This window comes from Sus scrofa, chromosome 6 (assembly GCF_000003025.6).
Source record: "Sus scrofa isolate TJ Tabasco breed Duroc chromosome 6, Sscrofa11.1, whole genome shotgun sequence".
Taxonomy (NCBI): domain Eukaryota; kingdom Metazoa; phylum Chordata; class Mammalia; order Artiodactyla; family Suidae; genus Sus; species Sus scrofa.
The window spans coordinates 145,486,442-145,511,558 of record NC_010448.4 but is presented as its reverse complement, the minus strand read 5'-3'; the positions used below and the strand labels follow the sequence as shown (position 1 = coordinate 145,511,558).

The window sequence follows — 25,117 nt, the reverse complement described above, 5'->3', positions numbered from 1 at the left end:
TTGCTGTACACCTGAAATTAACACAACCTTGTGAATCAACAATACTTCCATAAAAAACAAAAATGAAAACAAACTAAAATCTCCAACCTCCACTTCTCCCATCTTTCTTACCTTCTCTTCTGCCACATCCAACTTGTACATTCTTTTAAGAGATCACATGAATACGTTAAGCCCGCCAGTAATTCCAAATAACCTCCGTATTTTGAGGTCAAATGGTTAGTAACCTTAAATCCATCCGCAAGGTCCTTTCACAGCAGAACCTAGATAAGTGTCTGAGAAACAAGGGTCGGGAATCCTGGGGAGACAACTCTGAAATTCTACTTACCACACTAACTTTAATAATAAAGAAAAATTTTATGTGAACCCATCTAGTCCTGGTGCATGTCACTGTCTTCTAGGAAATTGGCTTATTCAAAATATTCGATTCTGGAGTTCCCGTCGTGGCTCAGTGGTTAACGAATCTGACCAGGAACCATGAGGTTGCAGGTTCAATCCCTGTGCTCACTCAGTGGGTTAAGGATCCAGCATGGCCGTGAGCTGTGGTGTGGGTTGCAGACGCAGCTCAGATCCCGAGTTGCTGTGGCTGTGGTGTAGGCTGGAAGCTACAGCTCCAATTGGACCCCTAGCCTGGGAACCTCCATATGCCGTGGATTCGGGCCTAAAAAGACAAAAAAGTATTTCAATTATGAGCATTTCTTTCTTTCCTTTTTTTTTTTTCTTTTTAGGGCCACACCCATGGCACATGGAAGTTCCTAGGCTAGGGTTCTAATCGGAGCTGTAGCTGCAGGCTTACATCACAGCCACAGCAACACCAGATCCAAGCTGCATCTCCAACCTACACCACAGCTCACGGCAAATGCTGGATCCTTAACCCACTGAGCAAGGACAGGGATCGAACCCAAACCTCATTGTTCCTAGATTCGTTTCCGCTGCGCCACAATGGGAACTCTGCGAGCATTTCTTTTTTGATAGGAAATCTATTTTTCCTTAGATTTTCAAATGTGTTAGCATAAATTTGCATGTAATATTTCTTATGATTCTTTTGCTCTTTCCTGTACTAAGATTGTTTCTTTTCTCATTCATAACCTTATACTCCTTTCTCTTACATCAGAATTAAGAACTTATCTATTTTGGTGTATTTAAAAAAATTCTTTTTATTTTAGTTGATTTGCAAAGTTCTGTCAATTTCTGCTGTGACTGTTTCAGTGTATTTTAAAAACAGACACACAAAGCAACAACTTTTGCTTTTATGTATCATCTTATACTTTATTTTTATTTATAAAGTAATTTTAGTGTTTATCTGTATTTATATCCTATTCATAATTGCTTTGGGTTTATTTTATACCTTTTCTATATTTCCAAAATGTGAATCTTCAGATCCTTTTCACTAAGAAGAAGGAAGTAAAAGGAAGAAAGAGGAGGAGAGGGAGAAAAGAATAGCTATAAATTTTCTTTTTATTTATTTATTTATTTATTTATTTTGCCTCTTCTAGGGCTGCTCCTGAGGCATTTGGAGGTTCCCAGGCTAGGGGTTGAATCAGAGCTGTAGCGGCTGGCCTACGCCACAGCTGCAGCAACTTGGGATCCGAGCCGTGTCTGCAACCTACACCACAGCTCACGGCAACACCAGATCCTTAATGCACTGAGCAAGGCCAGGGATTGAACCCACAACCTCATGGTTCCTAGTTGGATTCGTTGACCACTGAGCCACGACAGGAACTCCTAAATTTCCTTTTTTAAACTAGCTTTTGCTGTTGTGCCGTACGTTTTGAAATGAAGTGGCTTCCTTTTCATTATTTTTCACTTTCTAATTTGAGTTGATTTCTTCTTTATTTATTTTATATTATTTTATTTTATTTTTTGTCTTTTTAGGGCTGCACCCATGGCAGATGGAGGTTCCCAGGCTAGGGGTCTAATCGGAGCTATAACCACTGGCTTACACCACAGCCACAGCAATGCCAGACCAAGCATTACCAGACCGAGCAATGCCACACCACAGCTCACAGCAACACTGGATCCTTAACCCACTGAGCAAGGCCAGGAATCGAACCCGCAACCTCATGGTTCCTAGTCAGATTCATTTCTGCTGCACCATGACAGGAACTCCTCTTTATTTTTAAATAATGAATATATTTGGATTCTGTATCTTCCATTTCTTGGGCTGCTTCCATGGCATATGGAGGTTCCCAGGCTAGGGGCTGAATCGGAGCTGTAGCCACCAGCCTTCACCAGAACCACAGCAACACAGGATCCGAGCCGAGTCTGCAACCCACACCACAGCTCATGGCAACGCCGGTTCGTTAACCCACTGAGCAAGGCCAGGAATCGAACCCGCAACCTCATGGTTCTTAGTCGGATTCATTAACCACTGAGCCACGATGGGAACTCCGGATTCTGTATCATTTTTATTCCTTTTTAGTGATTTATTTAATTAATTAATTTATTTTACGTCCGCACCTGCAGCATTTGGAGGTCCCCAGGCTAGGGGTCTGTAGCCGCCGGCCTATGCCAGAGCCACAACAACGCCAGATTCAAGCTGCGTCTGCGACCTACACCATAGCTCATGGCCACGTCGGATCCTTAACCCACTGAATGAGGCCAGGGATCAAACCCACAACCTCATGGTTCCTAGCCAGATTTGTTAACCACTGCACCACAAAGGGAACTCCATTTAGTGGCTTATTTTTAAAAAAGATCTCTGAATTCATTTTTAAAAGAAGTTATGTATGGGAGCTCCCGGTGTGGCTGAGCAGGTTACCAACCCTCTAGTATCCATGAGGATGGGGGTTCCATCCTGGCCCTGCTCAGTGGGTTAAGGATCCAGTGTTGCTGTGAGCTGTGGTATAGGTCAAAGACTTGGCTCGGATTTAGTATTGCTGTGGTCGTGGCTATGATGTAGGCCAGCAGCTCTGATTTGACCCCTAGCCTGGAAACTTCCATAGGAGCGGGCCTTAAAAAGCAAAAAAAAAAAAAAAAAAAAAAAAAAGTTAAGTGCTTTTGTGCAGCCCAACCAACACATAATCCATTTTCTATGGACAAACGCTATATTTTCTCTGTTTCAAAGAAACAGGGATCTATATCCATTACATCAATTTTATCAATTGCATTACATAATTACCCTGGGTCCATACCTTTTTATCTGCTTAACTTTGAAAGAGGTGAGTTGAGGTCTTCCACAATAATTTTATTTTTATTATATTCTTCTGGGATTTCCAGTAGCCTTTGCTTTATATACTTAAGGGCTTTCTTCTTTGGTATAATTCATCGTATATATAGTGCATCAAAGATGCTGTTATATTTTTTTCAGATACTGTGTTTTTATTATTACATGAGGCATAAAGTCCTTCTTTGTCATTTATTGCTTCTAATTCTAAATTTTAATATCTGATATTAATAATGCCATTCCAACTTTTTGTTTTTCTTTAGTCTAGCATTTCCTTCTCCACTCCTTTATTTTCAAGCTTTAAAATAAAGCTTTAACTATATTTCCTATAAATAGTATACAGTTATTCCTTTGATTCCATAGGGGATTGTTTCCAGGAACCCCCACAGATACCCAAATCCATAGATGCTCAAGTTCCTTGTGTAAAATGTAATAGTATTTGTATAATACCTACGCACATTCTCCCGTGAACTTTAAAATCATCTCTTGATAACTGATAATACCTAACACAATTTAAATGCTATGTAAATATTTGTAAGTAAAATGCAGATGCTATGTAAATAGTTGCTGGTGCTAAGCAAATTCAAGTTTTGGCTTTTTGTAACTTCATGGAATTTTTTGGAATATTTTCTAGTCCATGATTGGTTGAATACGCAGATATAGAACCCATGGATACAGAGAGCTGACTGCATAGTTAAGTTTTTGCTGTTGTTGTTGTTGTTGTTGTTTTGCTTTCTAAGGCCACACCTGCAGCATATGAAAGTTCTATGGCAAGGGGTCGAATTGGAGCTACAGCTGCCGGCCTACACTATAGCCACAGCAACTTAGGATCGGAGCCATGTCTTCAACCTACACCACAGCTCATGGCAACACCGGATCCTTAACCCACTGAGCGAGGCCAGGGATTAAACCTGCGTCCTTATGGATGCTAGGCAGGTTCATTTCCTCTGAGCCATGGTGGGAACTCCAAACATTTTCAATTTTTTATGGGACTTCATACCCAAATTATTTAGCTTATTAAAAACAAGTTATTCTAGTAGTTCCCATTGTGGCACAGTGGTAATACACTTGACTAGTAACCATGAGGATGCGGGTTCAATCCTTGGCCTCGCTTAGTGGGTTAAGGATCCAGCATTGCCATGAGCTGTGGTGTAGGTTGAAGTTGAAGCTTGGATCTGGCGTTGCTGTGGGTGGGGTATAGACCAGCAGCTGCAGCTCCAATTTGACCCCTATCCTGGGAACTCCCATATGCTGCTGGTGCAGCCCTAAAAAGTCAAACAAAAAAAAAGGATAAGTTATTCTTCTAAATTATTTAACAATTCATAAAGTCTGTTATACTTAATGAAGGCATTATATAATAAAGAAGTTCCAACATTTACCAACAAAAACGATATTTGAAAATTTCAAAGCCTTTTTAATTTCATGAATTGCTAGTGTCATGCTAGTTTCCAAGGACTATCCAAAATGCTGATACGCGATTAATTCCACATGCATCAGGTTAATGGTATATTTGTCTTGTGTGATATCCAATTAAGGTCATTGACATTATTTGGCTTCCAATAGCAAATTTCCAGAGCTAGTCGATACCATTCTTGATCCTGAATCATGCTTTATGAGGGACTGCTGATGACTGAGGGATCTGAGATAAGAGGAATTCTGAACTAGTTCCTCTTGTTGATCTTATTTCCTAATTTTGTCCCCTTGTTCACTTCAAGTATTATATTCCACCTCTATTCCACTGTTCATAATTCCAATTTCTGTGCTTTCTTCTGTTTTCTTCTACCATCCGTTAGAACATTGCCATTTAGAAAATCATTTCTTCTATAATCTTGGAACTGTTACTTGCTTCTTGTTACCCAAATATTGCTGTAGAAACACCGTGTTACAAGGTATTTAATTTATACTTGATGAGTTTAACAAATCATCCAATGGTGTTACACCATTTATTTTATGGACTTTGAGTATATTTTTTGAAGGCTTTGAGCAATATTTGACAGGTGAGGCACTGAATTTGCTCATTGGTTTTACTGTAGAAAACATTTTTTCAAAGTTGCTAGTTTTAGCCACCTTTTCTTGAATAATGGTTTTATCGAGGAGCCCCACAAATTTTTTGGTTAGGCTGGAAAATGTCTGTGAGACGCTATAGAGTTTATGCCAAGATACGTTTTCAAATGTCTGCTTACTAGTTTTCCTCCTTAGTTGATCCGTTACACGTCCACGACCCACTTCAAAGGGTATTGCTGGTTCATCTTTCCTCTGCGTTGTAGGCATGGTCCTTTTGAGTTTGGAGGGAGTAATAGACTGACCTCTAACTACAGACTTGAGCATTCCACAGTTTCTTTCTAAAACAACATTTGACCTTTGATGTAGGTAATCTGTTCCTTTTTCCACTGAATGGGGAAGAAGCCTATTTTTTGTCAAAAGGAACATTTTTACATATTCAGTCTTATGGAAAATTATGGGATTTGTGTCATTATGTTCCTGTGGATTAAAGAAAAGAGTACTTAGTCATCAGTCTATTGAGGCAAGAAGACTCTATACTTTTTTAAACATGAAAACAAAATGGCAAAATATTCTAAAAATGAGTACACAGAAATTCTTAATATGAACAATAAATGGTATTTAAACAGTTCCTTCTCTTAATAAGACTTTAAGAGTAAAATCTGAATGTTTGGTCTTCTAAAATCTTTTTTGAAATAAAGTGAGAGATAAAGAAATAAATATATTCCTTTTTTTGTTTTTTTTTTTTATTTTGTTTTGTTTTTAGGGCCGCACCTGCAACACGTGGAAGTTCCCAGGCTAGGGGTCTAATGGGAGCTGTAGCTCCCGGCCTAAACCACAGCCACAGCAACATCCGAGCCACGTATGCGACCTACACTGCAGGTCAGGGCAACACCAGATCCTTAACCCACAGAGCAAGGCCAGGGATGAACCCACATCTTCATGGATACTAGTTGGGTTCGTTACCACTGAGCCACAATGGGAACTCCCAAGAAATAAAACTCTCTCTTAAATGTCTGAGGTGTTGTCATTGGTAAATAGGATAGTTGGTGGGATGGAACATTTTTCTGGCCTTTCTTAGGTTTCTGTGCCCAGAAATAAGCAACATACCAAAAAATGGAGTGGGTCAAAGATCAAAAGAGACGGATCGCAACCGATTATAAGCCAAAATTACACAGTCTGAGTATCCTAATAAGTTCAGAAAGTATAAAATTATCTTTAAAACAATCATATTCATTACTGTGTCCTAACACTTAGCACAATACTTAGCACAAGAAAAAGTGCTTGATATATATATCTGTGGAATAAAACAGCCAAAGTAATAGATTGACTTTAAAATATATTATTTTTAATCACAGCAGTAGGAAAATCTGTATCTATGAGCTACACACTAAACTCTTTTCCATATTACCATTATAAGGAAAAAAAGGTGAACTCCACAGGAACTCACCAAATATGACTATTACCAGTATTTCGTTTGTAAATTTTAGGTCAGTGATTGCTACATTTCTTTTAGAAATATAATTAATTCATGAAGTAAGACATGAGGATCATCTAATTGTATTAGTGTGAAAGGCATATTAATGCTTATGATTACTGCAGAAATGACAAAAGGTCTATTTTTGCTATCCACTGGTGATGCCAGTGTTACCTATTTAGCCATAGCAGTAGAAGTTGGTCAATTTTTTTTTTTTTTTTTTTTTTTTTTTTTTGCCTTTCTGCCTTTTTGCCTTTTCTAGGGCCACACCTGTGGCATATGGAGGTTCCCAGGCTAGGGGTCCAATCGGAGCCGTAGCCACCGGCCTACGCCAGAGCCACAGCAATGCTGGGATCCCAGCCACATCTGTGACCTACACTGAAGCTCACAACAACGCTTAACCCACTGAGCAAGGCCAGGGATGGAACCCGCAACCTCATGGTTCCTAGTCAGATTAGTTAACCACTGAGCCACGACAGGAACTCCCATTAGTTTGTCAAATTTTTATCTGCCCAACACCTTAGGGTATTTTCCACCTTACAAGTCAATGTACCCGTAGGAGAGGCAAAAGCTCTCTTTATCAGCCTCCTTTGAGGTTAGAGCATAAGCGTGTGACCTAGGCTCTGCACTCAAGAGACATCCAAGACAGTTTTCAGTTCAGGAAAAACAAGCACTGTGAAAAGTAGGCATGGTGAAAGCTATTCTAGTGAGGATGGGTGCATCTATCTAGCTGTGAAAGGCAGCAGTGGCAAAGGTTCTAGAAACAGTGTCCACTGCCCAGAATCAGAATTGGCAAGTTTGGTCTGTGACAACAGCCTGGGCCCCAGTGGAACAATCTGGGGCTGTAATGGGATGATTCCTGATTGGGTAGCTTTCAAGCCAGATTGTCTCTTGAGCATTCCTAGAGACTCGGAGGCACCAAAGAGCCTGTAACAAATGTATTTCTACACAAACAAAAATAAACCAATGGGACCTAAGTAAACGTAAAGGCTTTTGCACAGCAGAGGAAACCACTAAAACACACACACACACACACACACACACACACACACAAAGGCAATCCACAGAACAGGAGAAAATCTTTACAAATGAAGCAACCAATAAATGATAATCTACAAAATATACAAACATCTCATGGAGCTTCATATAAAAAAAAACCTAAAAAACCCAGTCAAAAATAGGCAGAAGATCTAAATAGACATTTCTCCAAAGAAAACAGATGGTCAAAAAACATATGAAAAAATGCTCAACATGACTAATTATTAGAGAAATGCAAGTCAAAACTACACTGAGGTATCACCTCATACCAGGCAGAATGGCCACCATCACAAAGTCTGTAAACAATAAATGCTGGAAAGGGTGTGGCAAAAAGGGAATCCTTTGGTGAGAATGTAAATTAGTGCAACCACTATGGAGGATAGTAAGGAGGTGCCTCAAAAAACAAAATACAGAACTACCATGTGATCCAGCAATCCCACTCCTGGGCATATATCCAAGGAAAACCATAACTCGAAAAGATACATGCACCCCAATGTTCACTGCAACACTATTTACAATAGCCAAGACATGGAAGCAACCTAAATGTCTATCAACAGAAAAATGGATAAAGAAGATGTGATATATATATCATATATATATATATATATATAGAATACTACACAGTGATAAAATAGAATGAAATGTTGCCATTTGCAGCAACATGGGTGGACCTAGAGATTATCCTACTGAGTGGAGTAAGTCAGACAGGGAAAGGTAAATATCATATGATATCACTTATATGTGGAATTTAATAAAAATAATACAAATGAACCTATTTATAAAACAGAAACAAACTCATAGGTTTCAAAACCAAGCATATGGTTATCACAGGTGAAACTTGTTGGGGGGGGAGGAATTGGTAGGGTGGAAATATAGGTAACTGGATAAAATAAATGATTAACAAGAAGCTACTGTATGTAGCACAGGAAAATCTACTCAACTGTTTGTAATCACCTACATGGGAAAAAAGAACAGATATATTTATAACTGATTCACTTTGCTGTATACCTGAAACTAATACAACATTGTAAGTCAACTATACACCAGTAAAATTTTTTAAAATGTATTTTCTGGTTGGAATAGCTGAAATAGATAGATAGAAAAGTGAAACATAATGCAGTCATTTTAAAACACCATCTTTATTTTATATCTTCGATAATGAAGAAAATTTGATAAATCCTTCTTCATGAAGAATAACAGAATTTTTAACTGGTGCAAAGGAATCCCCTGTTTTGGGATGGGTTTTCTAAAAAGAACATTAAGAATTTGTGTTGTTGTCACTTCAGAATATGAAGCCAAGAGTTAAGAAGAATTTATCAAAGGGTCTGGTCACTAGGATATGTTAATCCCACAGATAGTAACAATACACATTTTTATTGAACAGTAGTGGATGTTTTTATTACCATGTGAGAAGTTACTGTCTTTGCTGGACTAATGCTGATTATCTTGGCATTTGGATTTTTCAATTCATCCTCAAAGCATAAGGGGAGCAAGCTTTTCTTTCTTACTGAATATTCATTTAGTTGGTAATTTTCGATGTATTTATTTTCTTTTGTATTATAATCATTCATCTGTGCAGGAGATTTTATTCTGAAAATGAACACAAGTTCAGCATACACGTTTATAAGGCTGATTTCAGCTTGTCAGTTCTTGTCTGCCTCTCCCATTCCTTAAAATCATGGCTAACATCTTCCTCAAATCCTCTGCCATACTTTCAACCTAACAAGACTATCATTTCCTGATTGGTTTGTGTGTGTGTGGGGGGGGAACAGCAAAAACAGGGGTGGAAGAGAGATAATATGTCTGGTGTTTGAGTGGACTGGTGGTGTATTATATAGGTTGAGGAGAACACCAAAGGAAGAAAGGTATATTTACCACATCCTTTGTTAAGATTCTGAGACAAGAGTGCTTTGTAGGGGCAGCTTCCTGCCAACACAGGTGACCCTAGCTTTGTTATCAGGATAAAATGGTTTGGTTAGGCAGAGAGGGGATCTCTTTCTCATTCCAGATCTCCCTTGGTTCACCTGTGACATGGACACTGAGTTTAGGCTTGCCAACACACTTGCCCTTGCAGAGGTGCAATAACCTAAACCAGAGTCTTGGCTTGGGTGAGTCATAGATAGTCTAAGAACAGATGAAGACATGACAGAGACTCAATGAGTTCCACCATACTGATGATGGTTCATAATGGACCGAATCTAAGTTCAAAGAGAACAGATTATAAGTTCATGAACTACAGATGTCAGCAGTCATAGAACGTCCAGGAATGAGACCAGCAGTACATGAAAGATTCTTGTCAAGTATCTTTTCCTCAATGTCATAAGGTCCAGTGAGCCCCCTACTCATATACTCAGATACTCTCTTAGAAACAGAAGGACTGTGTTAAGGGTAAAGAGGCTGTGCATTATGGTTCCAAAGTTTAAAACACAATGGATTAATATGACTATTTTCATTACAACATTTGAGGATCTCATGAGAAATATCAATGTTATATGAAAGTTACATTTTTCACATCCATGTTGTAATATAATTAAATTTGTCTCTACTGCAAAACCACAATTATATCTCTCCATATTTCACTGTCTTCCTCTCCATTTGATTGTGTACTTGCAGCACAAAGAGCACGTGCTCAAGGTCTGACTGACCTAACGTCATATGTGTGTGAACTTGTCTGAATGTGCATGTGACTGGTTGACCAGTCATAGGTCAGTCATTGGATTGTCACACGGGCCTAAATGGCCGTAATAAGCCAGATCACATTCATGCTGGGCTACCAGAAAATAAAAGCCACAACTCTTCTTCTTAGAAACATCATTGAACAAAATAAAATATTAAAAAATTTAAAAACAAATTAGCTTTTACTAACATAATCTTCTAAGTGACCAACCAAATCAAATGATTCCCTAGGTTTTTTTTTTTTTTCTCTTTGGGGTGAAATTATAAAATATTTTAATAAAACACACATATATATTACAGCACTTAGAAGATATTTTGTATGAACTATTTTACAATGTAAAATAACATGCAAAAGTACCTGGTATGGTGCTTGATCTGTAGTAGCTACTCCGTAAAAACTTAAGTGAACAAAATAGAAAAAAGACTGAGATCAGGGATCTAATGTTTGGCTAAGACAGATTAACCATAAAACTGGTCTTAGGGATTTTTTTGAAGAAAGGCATTCCCACATTTGCAAATCTCTCTACATATAAAGTCATTATCAGCCAAGAGGGAGTCTCAGAAGGTTAAACACTTGGTAGGGAGAGAGGTTAGTTAGCAGATGACAAGCACAACTTGCAACCTGGCATGAAGAAAGAATCCAAAGTTGAACTCTTCTAAATATGCCTCTGGCCACTCCAGCATTCTCTACTTTCTTAAACATGCTCCGAGACACACATGCTATTGGCCATAAATTCAGCTTTTCTTGCTTTTAAGAAGTTTGTAGTCTAGGGCAAGGTTTCCTAACTTTTCCACATGATGGCATACATATAATTTAATATTCTTTGTTCAGCACAGTGAACGAAGTACTGCCAACTCAGCAGTCTTAAAGGCTGAAGGATCATTTCAGCACACCTCTACCCGCCTCTGAACACAACAAATTATGACGGCACATTGGATGGGAAGCCCTATTCAAGAGAGAGAAAGTCTTCGATAAACCAACCATTCAATTAACAAAGATATAAAATGATTTCACCTACTTGTAAGTATTACTGAAAAATATAACATGATACTTCATCTAGGGTGGCTATGGAAGACCTCTCCCAGGAGGGGTTATTTGAGTTGAAACTGAGAAAGAGACAGAAGCAGCCAGGTGAAGAGCTAGGGGAATAGCCTATTAGGCAGAGGAAATAGCAAGTATAAAGGTCTCAGTGTGCAACCAGCTTGGAATGAAAGCTCAAGGAACTGGAAGGCCAGTGCTGCTAGAATATAGTGAATGAGGGAGAGAGTGGAGTGAGATGAGATGAGATAGGTATCAGGGACCAAATCACATAGGGCCACTTAAGCCATAGTGAAGAGGTAATATCTTCTTCTGGTTATAACAGACATCAGTTTTGTTTTTTTTTCTTTTTTTTTTTTGTCATTTGTCTTTTTAGGGCCACACCCACAGCATATGGAGGTTCCCAGGCTAGGGGGTCAAATCAGAGCTGCAGCGGCCAGCCTACACCACAGCCACAGCAATGCAGGATTTGAGCCGCATCTGCGATCTACACCACAGCTCATGGCAATGCCAGATCCTTAAGCCACTGAGCGAGGCCAGGGATTGAACCTGCGTCCTCATGGATACGGGTCGGGTTTGTTAACCACTGAACCATGACGGGAACTCCTGGAGGGTTTTAAACAGAAGAACAAAGTAGGTTGATTTATGTTTTAGAAAAATCCCTCCGACCTGTCAGGGATGAATAGTCTGCGGAGGGAAGGGGGAATGTGGATGGCAAGAGCAGCAATGGGGTAATCAATTAAGAGACCACAGCTCGGTCTAGGTAAGGCATGTTAGTGGACTGGATAACAATTGCAGCACAGGGAAATGGCAGAAAAGTATAAGCTGAATTGTATTTCGGAGGAAGATCCAAGTGTCCTGGCTGGTGGATTGGACATGGAGTATAATGAACAAAGAGAAATCAAGGATGATTTCTAGGTTTTAGCTTCACTGACTGGGTAGACGCCATTGAGAGAGATGGGAAAGGCAAGTGTGGAAAAGCCAGGTTGAAACAAGGGGTTGGGTGGTAGAGGTTCCCTGGCTCATGAAAAGACTAAAAGTCACTCCTTCCCACGGCCAACGGTATAACTAAACTAAGGCAAACCACATTGGGGCATGAAGACTGGATCTGCCCTATCCTGAAGATTTCTCTGGCAGGGGAGTCCCAGTCACACCTCTAAAATCTGGCTTGACCTGAGGACCATGAAGGTTAAGCGGCAGCAACTGCAAAACTTCTGGAAAGGGAAGAAGAGTAGGTAAACTAAATGATAAATGAAGAGAGACCCTGCTGAAATTCTAAAACACATGAAAAATACAAAGAATGACAAAGTCAACAAATATGAGGCAAATTTGGCAATAAAATTAAATAGAAAAATCTAAAGATAACTTTAAAATTCTTATCATATTTCTTTCCCCTTCCTCCCTTCCTCTTTTCCTTCCTTCCTTTCTTTCCTTTCTTTTTTGTCATTTTAGGGCCACACTCCCAGCACATGGAGGTTCCCAGGCTAGTGGTGGAATCAGAGCTACAGCTGCCAGCCTGTACCACAGTCACAGCAACGCCAGATTGGAGATGCATCTGCAACCTACAGCACAGCTCACGGCAACGCTGGATCCTTTAGCCCACTGAGCAAGGCCAGGCATTGAACCTGCATCCTCATGGATGCTGGTCAGATTTGTTTCAGCTGAGCCATGACAGGAACTCTGAAATTCTTACCATGTTTCAATTCTAAGATGTACATTAGCATTATGGAATCATTTGACAGGGTCAATTGTTGACATCTTAGATTTGATAAAATATGGTATGTTTAGGAACTTCAAAAACAAATAAAAAACATTCATGTAAAAGAACAAGATATTGTAAGATGAAAATAGCCTAAAAAAGAACAAGTCGATATTTTTTAAAAAACTAGGAATATTGGAAATAAATAATATAACTCTAGCTTTAATAGCCAAAAGAAGAATTAATTGACAGAAAGCACCAAGGAATTCACAGAATGTATGTATGAATGAATGTACAAAAAGATAATGGATGTACGAATGAATATACAGAAAGATAAACAAAAAAAGTGAAAGAACAGATAGAAAACATGAGAGGGGAGTTCCCGTCGTGGCACAGTGGTTAATGAATCCGACTAGGAACCATGAGGTTGTGGGTTCAGTCCCTGCCCTTGCTCAGTGGGTTAACGATCCGGCGTCGCAGTGAGCTGTGGTGTAGGTTGCAGACGCGGCTTGGATTCTGCGTTGCTGTGGCTCTGGCGTAGGCCGGTGGCTACAGCTCCGATTCGACCCCTAGCCTGGGAACCTCCATATGCCGCGGGAGCGGCCCAAGAAATAGCAACAACAACAACAACAACGACAGCAACAACAACAACAAAAAAAAAGACAAAAAAAAAAAAAAAAAAAAAAAAGAAAACATGAGAGGTAGATTGGCAACATTCGCCTAATAGTTCCAGAAGAAGAAAACAGAGGCAGCGGTGAAGAATCTATATTTGAATAGATAATGGCCAATAATTCTAACAGAAGTGTATTTCTCGAACTGAGGAGGACAGAGAAGAATAAAACTATATCATGATTCATGGTAGTAAAAATGGAGATGATGAAGAGAAAAATCCTAAAACTCCAGGAAGTAAAGACGTGATGTTAGCTGTCATTCTACAAAAGGAACAACAATTAGCTCAAAAGCAGAATTCTAATCTATGATTCCAGAATTTAATGAAGTTGTATCTTTAAACAATTGAGAGAAAATAATTTTCAACCTAAAATTCTACATCAACTAAGCTCTCATTCAAGAGTGACAAGAGGACTTCCCTTCAGGACACAGCAGAAATGAATATGACTAGGAACCATGAGGTTGTTGGGTTAAGGATCCAGTGTTGCCGTGAGCTGTGGTGTAGGTCGCAGACGTGGCTAGGATCTGGCATTGCTGTGGCTCTGGTGTAGGCTGGCAACTACAGCTCCGATTAGACCCCTATCCTTGGAAACTCCATATGCTCAGGGTGTGGCCCTAAAGGGACAAAAGACAAAAAAAGAAAAAAAGAGTGACAAGAAATAAAAATACTTCCAGATACATAAGGATCAGAGTTAACAACAAATAGATCATTATTGAAAGAACTACTACAGGATGTCATTCAAGAAAAATAAAAGTAGCATAGATGGCAGGATGCAAGTGACAATGATGAGCACAGAATTTGATAAACTACATTATATATTTAATTATCATTGACTTTAAAAACAAATCTTTATTATTATTATTGTTGTTATTGCTTTTTAGGGCTGCCCCTGCCACACATGAAACTTCCCAGGTTAGGGCTCAAATTGGAGCTACAGCTGCTAGCCTACACCACAGCCACAGCAACGCAGGATCTGAGCCGTGTCTGCAACCTGCACCACAGCACACGGCAACACCAGATCCTTAACTCACTGAGCGAGGCCAGGGATCAAACTCACGACCTCATGGATACTAGACAGATTCTTTCTGCTGTGCTACAACAGGAACTCCTAAAAACAAATCTTATTTTTTATTTTAAATGAAATATTATTACTATTTACTACATTTACCCAAAGTTTTCTTAGATTACTTTAGATTACTGAATATTATTTAGATCATTTAAAATAGAGTATTTTAATTTATTATATTTTTGGTGTTTTTAGACTTTTGCAGGTTAGTCTTTTAATTTTATTGAGGTATAATTTACATATAATAAAATGTATACATTTTAATTCCACAGTTTGATAAATTTTTAAAATATATACTCATATAAGCATTATCATAATCAAGATATTGAGTATTTCCATTACTCCAACATGGTTTTCCCATCCCCTTTTCAGTCAGTTCATTCAATTTGTTTTCTTCTTCAAACACATCAATTACCTCCATGTTGGATATCTGTTTTCTTCCCTTAATATACTGTTTTGTCTAATTCAGTCGTATTTTTGACCCTTTATATTGCATTCTATGTCATTTTCCTAAACTTGCTCTTCAAATCTTTGATGTGGCTCACTCCAATGTTTATTCTACTCTTCAGTACTTTAAATGTAACTTTAACTTCTACTTTATCATTACCTATTTCCTTAAAAATATCGTTAGCTCTGGAGTTCCCATCGTGACACAGTGGTTAACAAATCCGACTAGGAACCATGAGGTTTCGGGTTCGATCCCTGACCTTGCTCCCTGGGTTAAGGATCCAGCGTTGCTGTGAGCTGTGGTGTAGGTCTGTAGGCCAGCGGCTATAGCTCTGATTAGACCCCTAGCCTGAGAACCTCAATATGCCACGGGGTGCGGCCCTAGAACAGACCGAAAAAAAAAAAAAATTGTTAGCTCTGATAGCACCATTTCATCCTCAACAATTATCTTTTGTATTTTCAAATCTTATTTCATAGAATCCTTATTTTCTTTAATTTCTTGAGCATATGAAATAATTATTGTTTAACTTTTCTCCTGTTTCATGGGGTACACACTGTCCAAACGTGGCCATCAGCTATATTTTAAATTTCATTTGTTTGCTGCAGAATTGTTGATATGTCCCATGTTTGGTTTTGATTTTTTTATCTACTCACCTTTGAATCAGGACACTTAAATCTGGGCTTGGCATTAGCCCCAAAATAACGGGGGTACATTTTCTTTGGCTGTTCTCCCTGTTTACCTGGGTACTATTAAATTCTCCTCTTAAAAATTAACAGGTTGTAGTTCCTGTTGTGGCTCAGCGGGTTAAGTACACTACATAGTGTCTGTGAGGACTGGGGTTCAGTGGGTTAAGTATCCAGTGTTGCAGAAGAAGTGGCACAGGTTGCAGATATGGCTTGGATCCCATGTTGCTGTGGCTGTGGTGCAGGCCTGCAGCTGCAGCTCCAGTTCAACCTTTGACGCGGGAATTTCCATATGCCATAGGTACAGCCCTAACAAGAAAAAAATACAATTAAAATTTAAAAAAAAATTTTTAAATAAACCTTTCTCAGGGAACCCTCCTGCACTACTGGTGGGAATGTAAACTAGTACAGCCACTATGGAGAACATTGTGGAGATAACTTAGAAATCTATACATAGAACTTCTACATGACCCCGCAATCCCACTCTTAGGCATATATCCGGACAAAAGTTTCCTTGAAAAAGACACATGCACCTGCATGTTCATTGCAGCATTATTCACAGTAGCCAAGACATGGAAACAACCCAAATGTCCATTGACAGATGATTGGATTAGGAAGATGTGGTATATATACACAATGAAATACTACTCAGCCATAAAAAAGAACGACATAATGCCATTTACAGCAATATGGATGGAACTAGAGCGTCTCGTACTGAGTGAAATAAGTCAGAAAGACAAAGACAAATACCATATGATATCACTTATAACTGGAATCTAATATCCAGCACAAATGAACACCTCCACAGAAAAGAAAATCATACATTTGTGGCTGCCAGGGGCGGGGGGGGGGGGGAGGGAGTGGGAGGGATTGAGAGCTTGGTGTTATCAGATGCAACTTGGAATGGATTTACAATGAGGTCCTGCTGAGTAGCATTGAGAACTATGTCCAGATACTTATATCGCAACAGAACAAAGGGTGGGAAAAAAACGTATACATGTAAGTGTAACTTGGTCCCCATGCTGTACAGCAGAAAAAAAAATAAATTAAAAATAAAATAAATAAATAAATAAACCTTTTTATTTGAGTGTGTGTGGTGGAAGGCGTAGGGATGGGGGAGGGGGAGGGGAGTGGTGATTAATAGTATTTTCAGACAACCTTCTTTTTTTTGTTGTTTGTTGTGTGTTTTTTTTTTTTTTTTTTTTTTTTGTCTTTTTAGGGCCAAACCCATGGTATATGGAGACTCCCAGGCTAGGGGTCGAATCAGAGCTGTAGCCACCAGCCAACGCCACAGCCACAGCCATGCCAGGTCCAACCTGCACCTTCGACCTACACCACAGCTCCCAGCAATGCGGAATCCTTAACCAACAAGTGAGGCCAGGAATCAAACCTGTGTCCTCATGGTTACTAGTCAGATTCATTTCTGCTGCGCTACGATGGGAACTCCCAATTTTCAGACTATCTTCTATTAGCACCTTCAATATTTTTCCTTTTTTCTAGGAATATGAATTATGCATTGACCTCTAGAATTTTCTTTCAAACTATTTCATAATGTAACATATAGAAGATTTTCTTTGATTTTGAGATTAAATGTCCTAGTTTCAATTTAAGGCATTTTTCTTCTTTTTCTTACTTATTTTAGCCAGGATAAAATTGTATTTATGTTGTCAACTTTCTCAGAAATCTTAATTTGGGACTTTGATAAAAGAATTACAATGCTTCTTCTGTGGAAAGACCCAAGAAATTTTATGAAGGGAGATTTCCTTTGCTGAAAGGGTAAAGCAGCCTGGCATTGTTTTCAAAGAACATTTCAGAGAATATATGGCATCTGAGTAGAATCTTTTTTTTTTTTTGTCTTTTGTCTTTTTAGGGCCACACCCATAGCACATGGAGGTTCCCAGGCTAGGGGTCTAATTGGAGCTGCAGCTGCTGGCCTATGCCAGAGCCACAGTAATGCCAGATCCTAGCCATGTCTGTGACCTACACCACAGCTCACAGTGACACTAGATCCTTAACCCACTGAGCAAGACCAGGGATTGAAACTGCAACCTCATGGTTGCTAGTCGGATTCATTTCCACTGCGCCACGATGGAAACTCCTGAGTGGAATCTTAGAGGATAATATAGTGAACAGAGTTGCCTACTTAAGAGTGTTTTCTCCCCCCCTTTTTTGCTAACAGAATTCAGATCTTATTCATTTTTCTTCTGTCCTTCAAGGGAGGTTGGGCTCCTTCCTAAATCAAAGGAATGAATCTTAAATAATCTAAGCCTGCGCTTTTCAAAATGTGAGCTACAACCCATCAATTTAGACACTAAATCAACTTAGCATCTCCTGATCACATTTTAAAAGTAATAGAGTGTATCACATAGATCCTTAGTAATAACTGTAAAACACTGAAATACTGCAATCAATTTCAAATAACAGAGTGAAAGAAAATAATTAGGTCTATGAATCTGAATCTTCTGCTCCATACATAGATATATAGATATAATATATATAAATCATCATGATATAAAAATTATTTCATACTGTGGGTAGTGTTAAAAGTTGGAAAAACTGGGAGTTCCTGTTGCGGCTCAGCAGGTTGAGAACCTGACTAGTATCCATGAGGACGCGGGTTCGATCCCTGGCCTCGCTGGTTAAGGATCCAGCGTTGCCATGAGTTGCGGTGTAGGTCACAGATGTGGCTTGGATCCAGCATTGCTGTGGCTGTGGTGTAGGCCATCAGCTGCTGCTCTGATTGGACTCCTAGCCTGGGAACCTCCATATGTCACTGCAGGTGCAGCCCTAAAAAGAAAAAAAAAAAAAGTTGGAAAAACTGCTTTAAGCTGATAATGATTTATTGGTTTAGAAATGGGTGCATGAAGCTATTCTAGCCAAGAGACACCAGGAGAGGCCTGCTGGAGGGCTTTTGGTAGCATCTTCCTCATTCTTACAAAAGGGTCAAAGAGCCCTTTTTCAGTGGGTGTTGTAATCTGTTATCTTGAATAGCAGTCACCATCTTGTACAGCAAAGCCAGGAGGAAAGGCTACTTGCTAAGACAGTCGAGGCAAGTTGAAAAAAGGTGGAGGAGCTGAATATGTGAAGGCATCTTTGAACCTTTGAATTAACCTGGAGCTGCCTTACTGATGGGCTTCTTGTTATTTGAGATTATAAATTATCTTTACTGTCTAAATCACATGTAGTTAGATTTCCTTTTAATTGCAGCTAAAAGTGTCCCAACTATTAAAGATAAATAGGAATCTCTCAGGTGGAGGGGTATGTTCTGAGCATAGAAAACAGAATGGGTTAAATCACACAGAAAATTGGAACAGACTGTTCATTGTGATTAGAATCAGTATGAAGAGCGTGTAATAGGTGGCTGGAAAGATACTATTTGCCATACTAAGGAATCTAGACCTCACTGTTTTTGTAATAGAGAGTCTTCAGATGTCATTAACCAGAGAAATAATATGGAAACGTGATTAGATACTGATATGATATCCCCTGGCTAAGGATCTTTTTTTTTTTTTTTTTTGCTGCACTTGTGGCATATGGAGGTTCCCAGGCTAGGAGTCCGATTGGAGCTGTAGCTGCCAGCCTATGCCACAGCCACAGCAATGCAAGATCTTAGCCATGTCTGTGACCCACACCACAGCTCACGGCAATGCCGGATCTTTAACCCACTGAGAGAGGTGAGGGATCGAACCCGCAACCTCATGGATGCCGGTTGGGTTCACTAACTGCTGAGCTACAATGGGAACTCTGGCTAAGGATCGTCTTAATACCTCTAAAAGTTAGATGCAGTTAATTTTCAGTTACCTCAACATAAACATGCAATGTGTATACCTGCAAAAAGAGTCTTTTTCCTTCTTTGAAACATTAGGTTGCATGTTGGATACAGGAAAAAGGATTGTAGGATCCAATGTTCTTCTACACGGTTGTCTATGCTGCCAATACTGTTCATGGAAGGGCTTGGCATTTTCCGCCTAAACATCAAAAAAAGTGGGAAACTATCTCAGAAATTATTTTTTCCATATGTATATTGATAAATAATTTATACTTGATTACTTGCATTTGGAATGTCTATTATAACTAACAGCTGGTTAGATTTTTAAGTAATTTCAAATATAATGCTTACTTAGTCCTCAAAAAAAAAAAAAAAACCCTATGATCACCTTCTGCAGCTCAATACCAAAAAAAAAATGACCCCATCAAAAAATGGGGCAGAAGATCTAAACAGACACTTCTCCAAAGAAGACATACAGATGGCCAAAAAACACATGAAAAGATCACTCATTATTAGAGAAATGCAACTCAAAACCACTATGAGGTACCACCTTACACCGGCCAGAATGGCCATCATCAAAAAGTCCACAAACAATAAATGCTGGAGAGGATGTGGAGAAAAGGAACCCTATCACACTGTTGGTGGGACCGTAAATTGGTACAACCACTGTGGAAAACAGAATGGAGATTCTTCAGGAAACTGAAAATAGAATTAGCCATTTGATCCAGCAATCCCACTCCTGGGCATCTACCCAGAGAAAGCAACGAGTCAAAAAGATACATGTACTCCAATGTTCATTGTAGCACTATTTGCAATAGCCAAGACAGGGAAACAACCTAAATGTCCACAGACAGAGGAGTGGATAAAGAAGATGTGGTGTGTATACACAATGGAATATTACTCAGCCATTAAAAGGAAAGAAATAACAGCATTTGCAGCAACATGGATGGACCTAGAAATTATCATGCTAAGTGAAATCAGTCAGACGGTGAGACACCAATATCAAATACTATCACTTACATGTGGAATCTGAAAAAAGGACAGAATGAACTTCTTTGCAGAACAGACACTGACTCACAGACTTTGAAAAACTTAATGGTTTCCAAATGAGACAGGTTGGGGGATGAGGGGATGCACTGAGGGTTTGGGATGGAAATGCCATAAAATTTGGTTGTGATGATTGTTGTACACCTATAAATGTAATAAAATTCATTGAGTAATAAAAAAATAAATAATAAATAATTTTTTAAAAAGGCCTATGAAATGGATTATTATTACTACTTTATAGATGGGGAAACAAATCTACAGAAATTTTAAAATTTGCCTTTTGGATTTCCCATTGTGGAACAGTGAAAACAATCCGACTAGGAACCTTGAGGTTGAGGGTTCAATCCCTGGCCTTGCCTAATGGATTAAGGATCTGATGTTGCCATGAGCTGAAGTGCAGGGGGCAGACATGGCTTGGATCTGGTGTTGCTGTGGCTGTGGCGTAGGCCAGCGGCTAAAACTCCAATTTGACCCCTAGCTTAGGAACTTCTGTATGCTGCAGGTACAACCCTAAAAAGACAAGAAAATACTAAGTATAGTTAAATAGTGAAAGACAAACATCATTTGATAGCACTTATATGTAGACTCTTTAAAAAAAGATACAAATGAACTTATTTTCAGAATAGAAACAGCCACACAGACTTTTTTTTTTTTTTTTTTTTTTGGTCTTTTTGCCTTTTCTTGAGCCACTCTTGCGGCACATGGACGTTCCCAGGCTAGGGGTCGAACTGGGGTTGTAGCCGCCAGCCTACGCCAGAGCCTCAGCAACGCAGGATCTGAGCTGCATCTGTGACCTACACCACAGCTCATGGCAACGCCAGATCCTTAACCCACTGAGCAAGGCCAGGGATTGAACCCACAACCTCATGGTTCCTTGTCGGATTGGTTAACCGCTGAGCCACAACGGGAACTCCCAGTCACATAGACTTTGAAAACAAACTCATAGTTACCAAAGGGGACAAGTTGGAAGAGGGGAGGGATGGACTAGGGGTTTGGGACTGGCCTATGCACACTGTGGTATATGGAATGATTGGCCAATGGGGACCTGCTGAACAGCACAGTGAATTCTACCCTATGGTCTGTCATGGTCTTTATGGGAAAAGATTCTGAAAAAGAATGGATGTGTGTACATGTATAACTGAATCACCTTGTTATACAGCAGAAATTATCACAACATTATAAATCACTGATATTTTAATAGAACTTTAAAAATGGGAAAAAAAATGCCTATACTCACAGTTGTGGGGTTTTGTTTTTTTTTTTTTGTTTTTTTTTTTTGGTATTTTTGCATTTTTCTAGGGCCTCTTCTCGCTGCACATGGAGGCTCCCAGGCTAGCGGTCTAATTGGAACCGTAGCCACCAGCCTATGCCAGAGCCACAGCAACGTGGGATCTGAGCCACATTTGGGACCTACACCACAGCTCATGGCAACGTGGGATCCTTAACCCACTGAGCAAGGTCAGGGATCAAACCTGCAACCTCATGGTTCCTAGTTGGATTTGTTAACCACTGAGCCACGATGGGAACTCCTCACAGTTTTTACTTACTTGTATTTTGTCTCCAAAACTTAGCCATTATATTCATATAAAACAGATTTCTCCAAATGCAGAGAAAGTCTAAGGTTGAAATGCTGAGAAAAAAAGCCCTCTCAGTTTAAACAGAAAGTTGGCTGTCTCATACGTAGAGGAGTTTCAGCAGAATAGTTCGGAGTAAAGGAGGAGAAACTGGAAAAAGTGATCCAGCTTGGCTCATATGCTTTTATTTAAATACAAATATTTAGATACCCCAAATTATCACGCATATGTAAGTATAAACTGCATAATTTGTAACTGTTTTTTGTTTGTTTGTTTGTTTTTGGCTTTTTGGCTTTTCTAGGGCCGTACTCACAGCATATGGAGGTTCCCAGGCTAGGGGTCTAATCGGAGCTGTAGCTGACGGCCTACACCAGAGCCACAGCAACACGGGATCCGAGCCACGTCTGTGCCCTACACCACAGCTCATAGCAATGCCGGATCCTTAACCCACTGAGCAAAGCCAGGGATCCAACCTGCAATCTCATGGTTCCCAGTCAGATTCCTTAACCACTGCGCCATGACAGGAACTCCATAATTTGTAACTATTCATCAACTAATCAAACAAATATTTGTTTAGCACCTGCAATTTTGTTTTCACACGAGGCACAGACTATATTTCATTCTGGATAATAGGAGATAAAAATTTTAAATGTGATAAAAACTTAGGCCATAAGGAGTTCAGATTCTTATTGGATAGATGTGATTAGCATACATGAATCATTAGTAAATAATGTAACAGAATGACATCACTAAGAATCAAAGCAATCAATATCATCTATAAATGAGGAGGAGTTTAGGAGAGAGGAATATCAATGAAGGTTGGAAGAGACAGGAAACATTTCATCAATGAGGAGGAACTTAATGCTGGGATTTGGAGTTGAGGACATTTCAGGAGAGGCTAGCAACATGTGTCCAGAGTATTTTTTTTGGGGGGGGGCATGTCCACAGCATGCAAAAGTTCTGGGCCAGGGATTGAACCCACACCACAGCAGTGACAATGCTGGATCCTTTACCCACTAGGCCACCAAGGAACTCCCAAAGTATTCACAAGACAGTCAACATCATATTGAAAGCCAGGTGGGACAGGAGGGCATTTATCATTTTTGTATATAAAGGATTAGTTTGAAGAGTTAAGAGAGGGATAGACTATGAATTTCTGCAAAGTCAACAGATAAACTTTAATGTAAAGCAAAATAGCCAAAACTGACTTGAGAAGAAATAGAAAATTTGAGGATACCAATAATTCTTTTTAAAAAATGAAAAGAAGTTTCAAACAACTACCTTTAAAAAAGTAACCAGGCCCATGCAGTTCCCCTTCTGGTTCAATGGTAATGAACCTGACTAGTATCCATGAGGACACAGGTTTGATCCCTGGCCTCATTCAGTGGGTTAAGGATTGAGCACTGTTGCAGGCTGTGGTGTAGACTGCAGATACTGCTCAGATCTGGTACTGCTGTGGCCGTGGGCTAGGCCAGCAGCTGCAGCTCTGATTTGATCCCTAGCCTGGGAATTTCTATATGCTACAAGTGCAACCATAAAAAGAAAAAAAAAAAAAAAAAGAGTCCCAGAAAGACAGGGTAGGTATAATGGGGTAAAAGAGGTTTAAATAGTGGTCAGATGATATTGTCTTAATTTGATGAAAGACATAAATTTATAAATTCTAGAAACTTAATGAACTATAAGCAGGATAATTAAGAAAAAACCATGCTTAAGTAACCAAACTGCTGACAACCAAAGACGAGGAAGAGATCCTGAAAGAAGCCAGAGAAAAAAAGTTACATGCAGGGGAACAATTCAAAATACCCCTGACTTCTCATCAGATGCTATGGTGGTCAGAACTCTAAGGCCAGTAGATATTTGGAACATCACCAATATGCTGAAAGAAAAAAAATTATCAGCCAAAAATTTGTATCAAACAGAAATTTCCTGCAGAATACTCTTAAGACACTTTTAGGTAAAAGAAAACAGAATTTGTTGTCAGCATATAGTTAAGGAAGTTTTTCAGGCTAAAGGAAATAATACCAGGTGGAAATAAATCTTAAGGAAGTACTGAAAACCATCAGATTGGGTCATATTTGGTAATTTTTACCCTGTAACTTTCTTTAAAACATAAAGGATTGTTGAAAGCAAAAATTGTAATATTGTCTTATGGGGGGGTCTGTAGTAATATACAAAAACTATACCATGAAAGACAGGGTTAGTAAATGGATTTATACAGTTTAAAGGCTTTTAAGTCTTTATGTGAAATAGCACAAGTTTATTTTAAGTAAACTTTGAAGAGTTGATGATGTAAATTTTAATCCCTAAAGATAGCACTAAAAAACCCAAATACAAAGAGGTACAGTTAAAGTCCATATATACATTAAAATGAAACGTTAATAAATATTCAAATTATCCAAGAGAAGGCAGGAAGTGAACAGAGGAACAAAGAAATAAACAACTCCTTGTAAATGTTAGTCTTAAATTCATCCATATCAATAATCACGTTAAATATTAATGGACTGAACATTACAATTAAAAGAAATTCTCAAACTAGGAAAAAAGTATGACCCAATTACATGCTATCTATAAGAAATGTACTTTAGGGAGTTCCCGTTGTGGTTCAGTGGGTCACAAACCTGATTAGTATCCATGAGGCTGTGGCTTCGGGTTCGATTCCTGGCCTTGCTCAGTGGCCTAAGGATCTGATGTTGTCATGAGCTGTGGTGTAGGTCAGTAGCTGCAGCTCAGATTCAACCCCTAGCCTGAGAACTTCGATATGCTGCAG

At 39.1% G+C, this 25,117-nt stretch overlaps 1 protein-coding gene across 3 annotated transcripts in view; it reads right to left on the bottom strand.

Annotated features, from left to right (window-relative positions):
• The window catches only part of C6H1orf141 (chromosome 6 C1orf141 homolog), a 186,979-nt gene continuing 166,425 nt past the window's right edge, over positions 4,564-25,117 (bottom strand). For all 3 annotated transcript variants that reach the window (XM_021096491.1, XM_021096492.1, XM_005656146.2), the window contains 3 exons: positions 19,789-19,928; positions 9,083-9,269; positions 4,564-5,644 (listed from right to left, as the gene is read on the bottom strand). In XM_021096491.1, the coding sequence (XP_020952150.1) occupies positions 5,057-5,644; positions 9,083-9,269; positions 19,789-19,928 (915 nt within the window). In that variant the 3' untranslated portion in view covers positions 4,564-5,056. The remainder of the gene's footprint in view (positions 5,645-9,082; positions 9,270-19,788; positions 19,929-25,117) is intronic.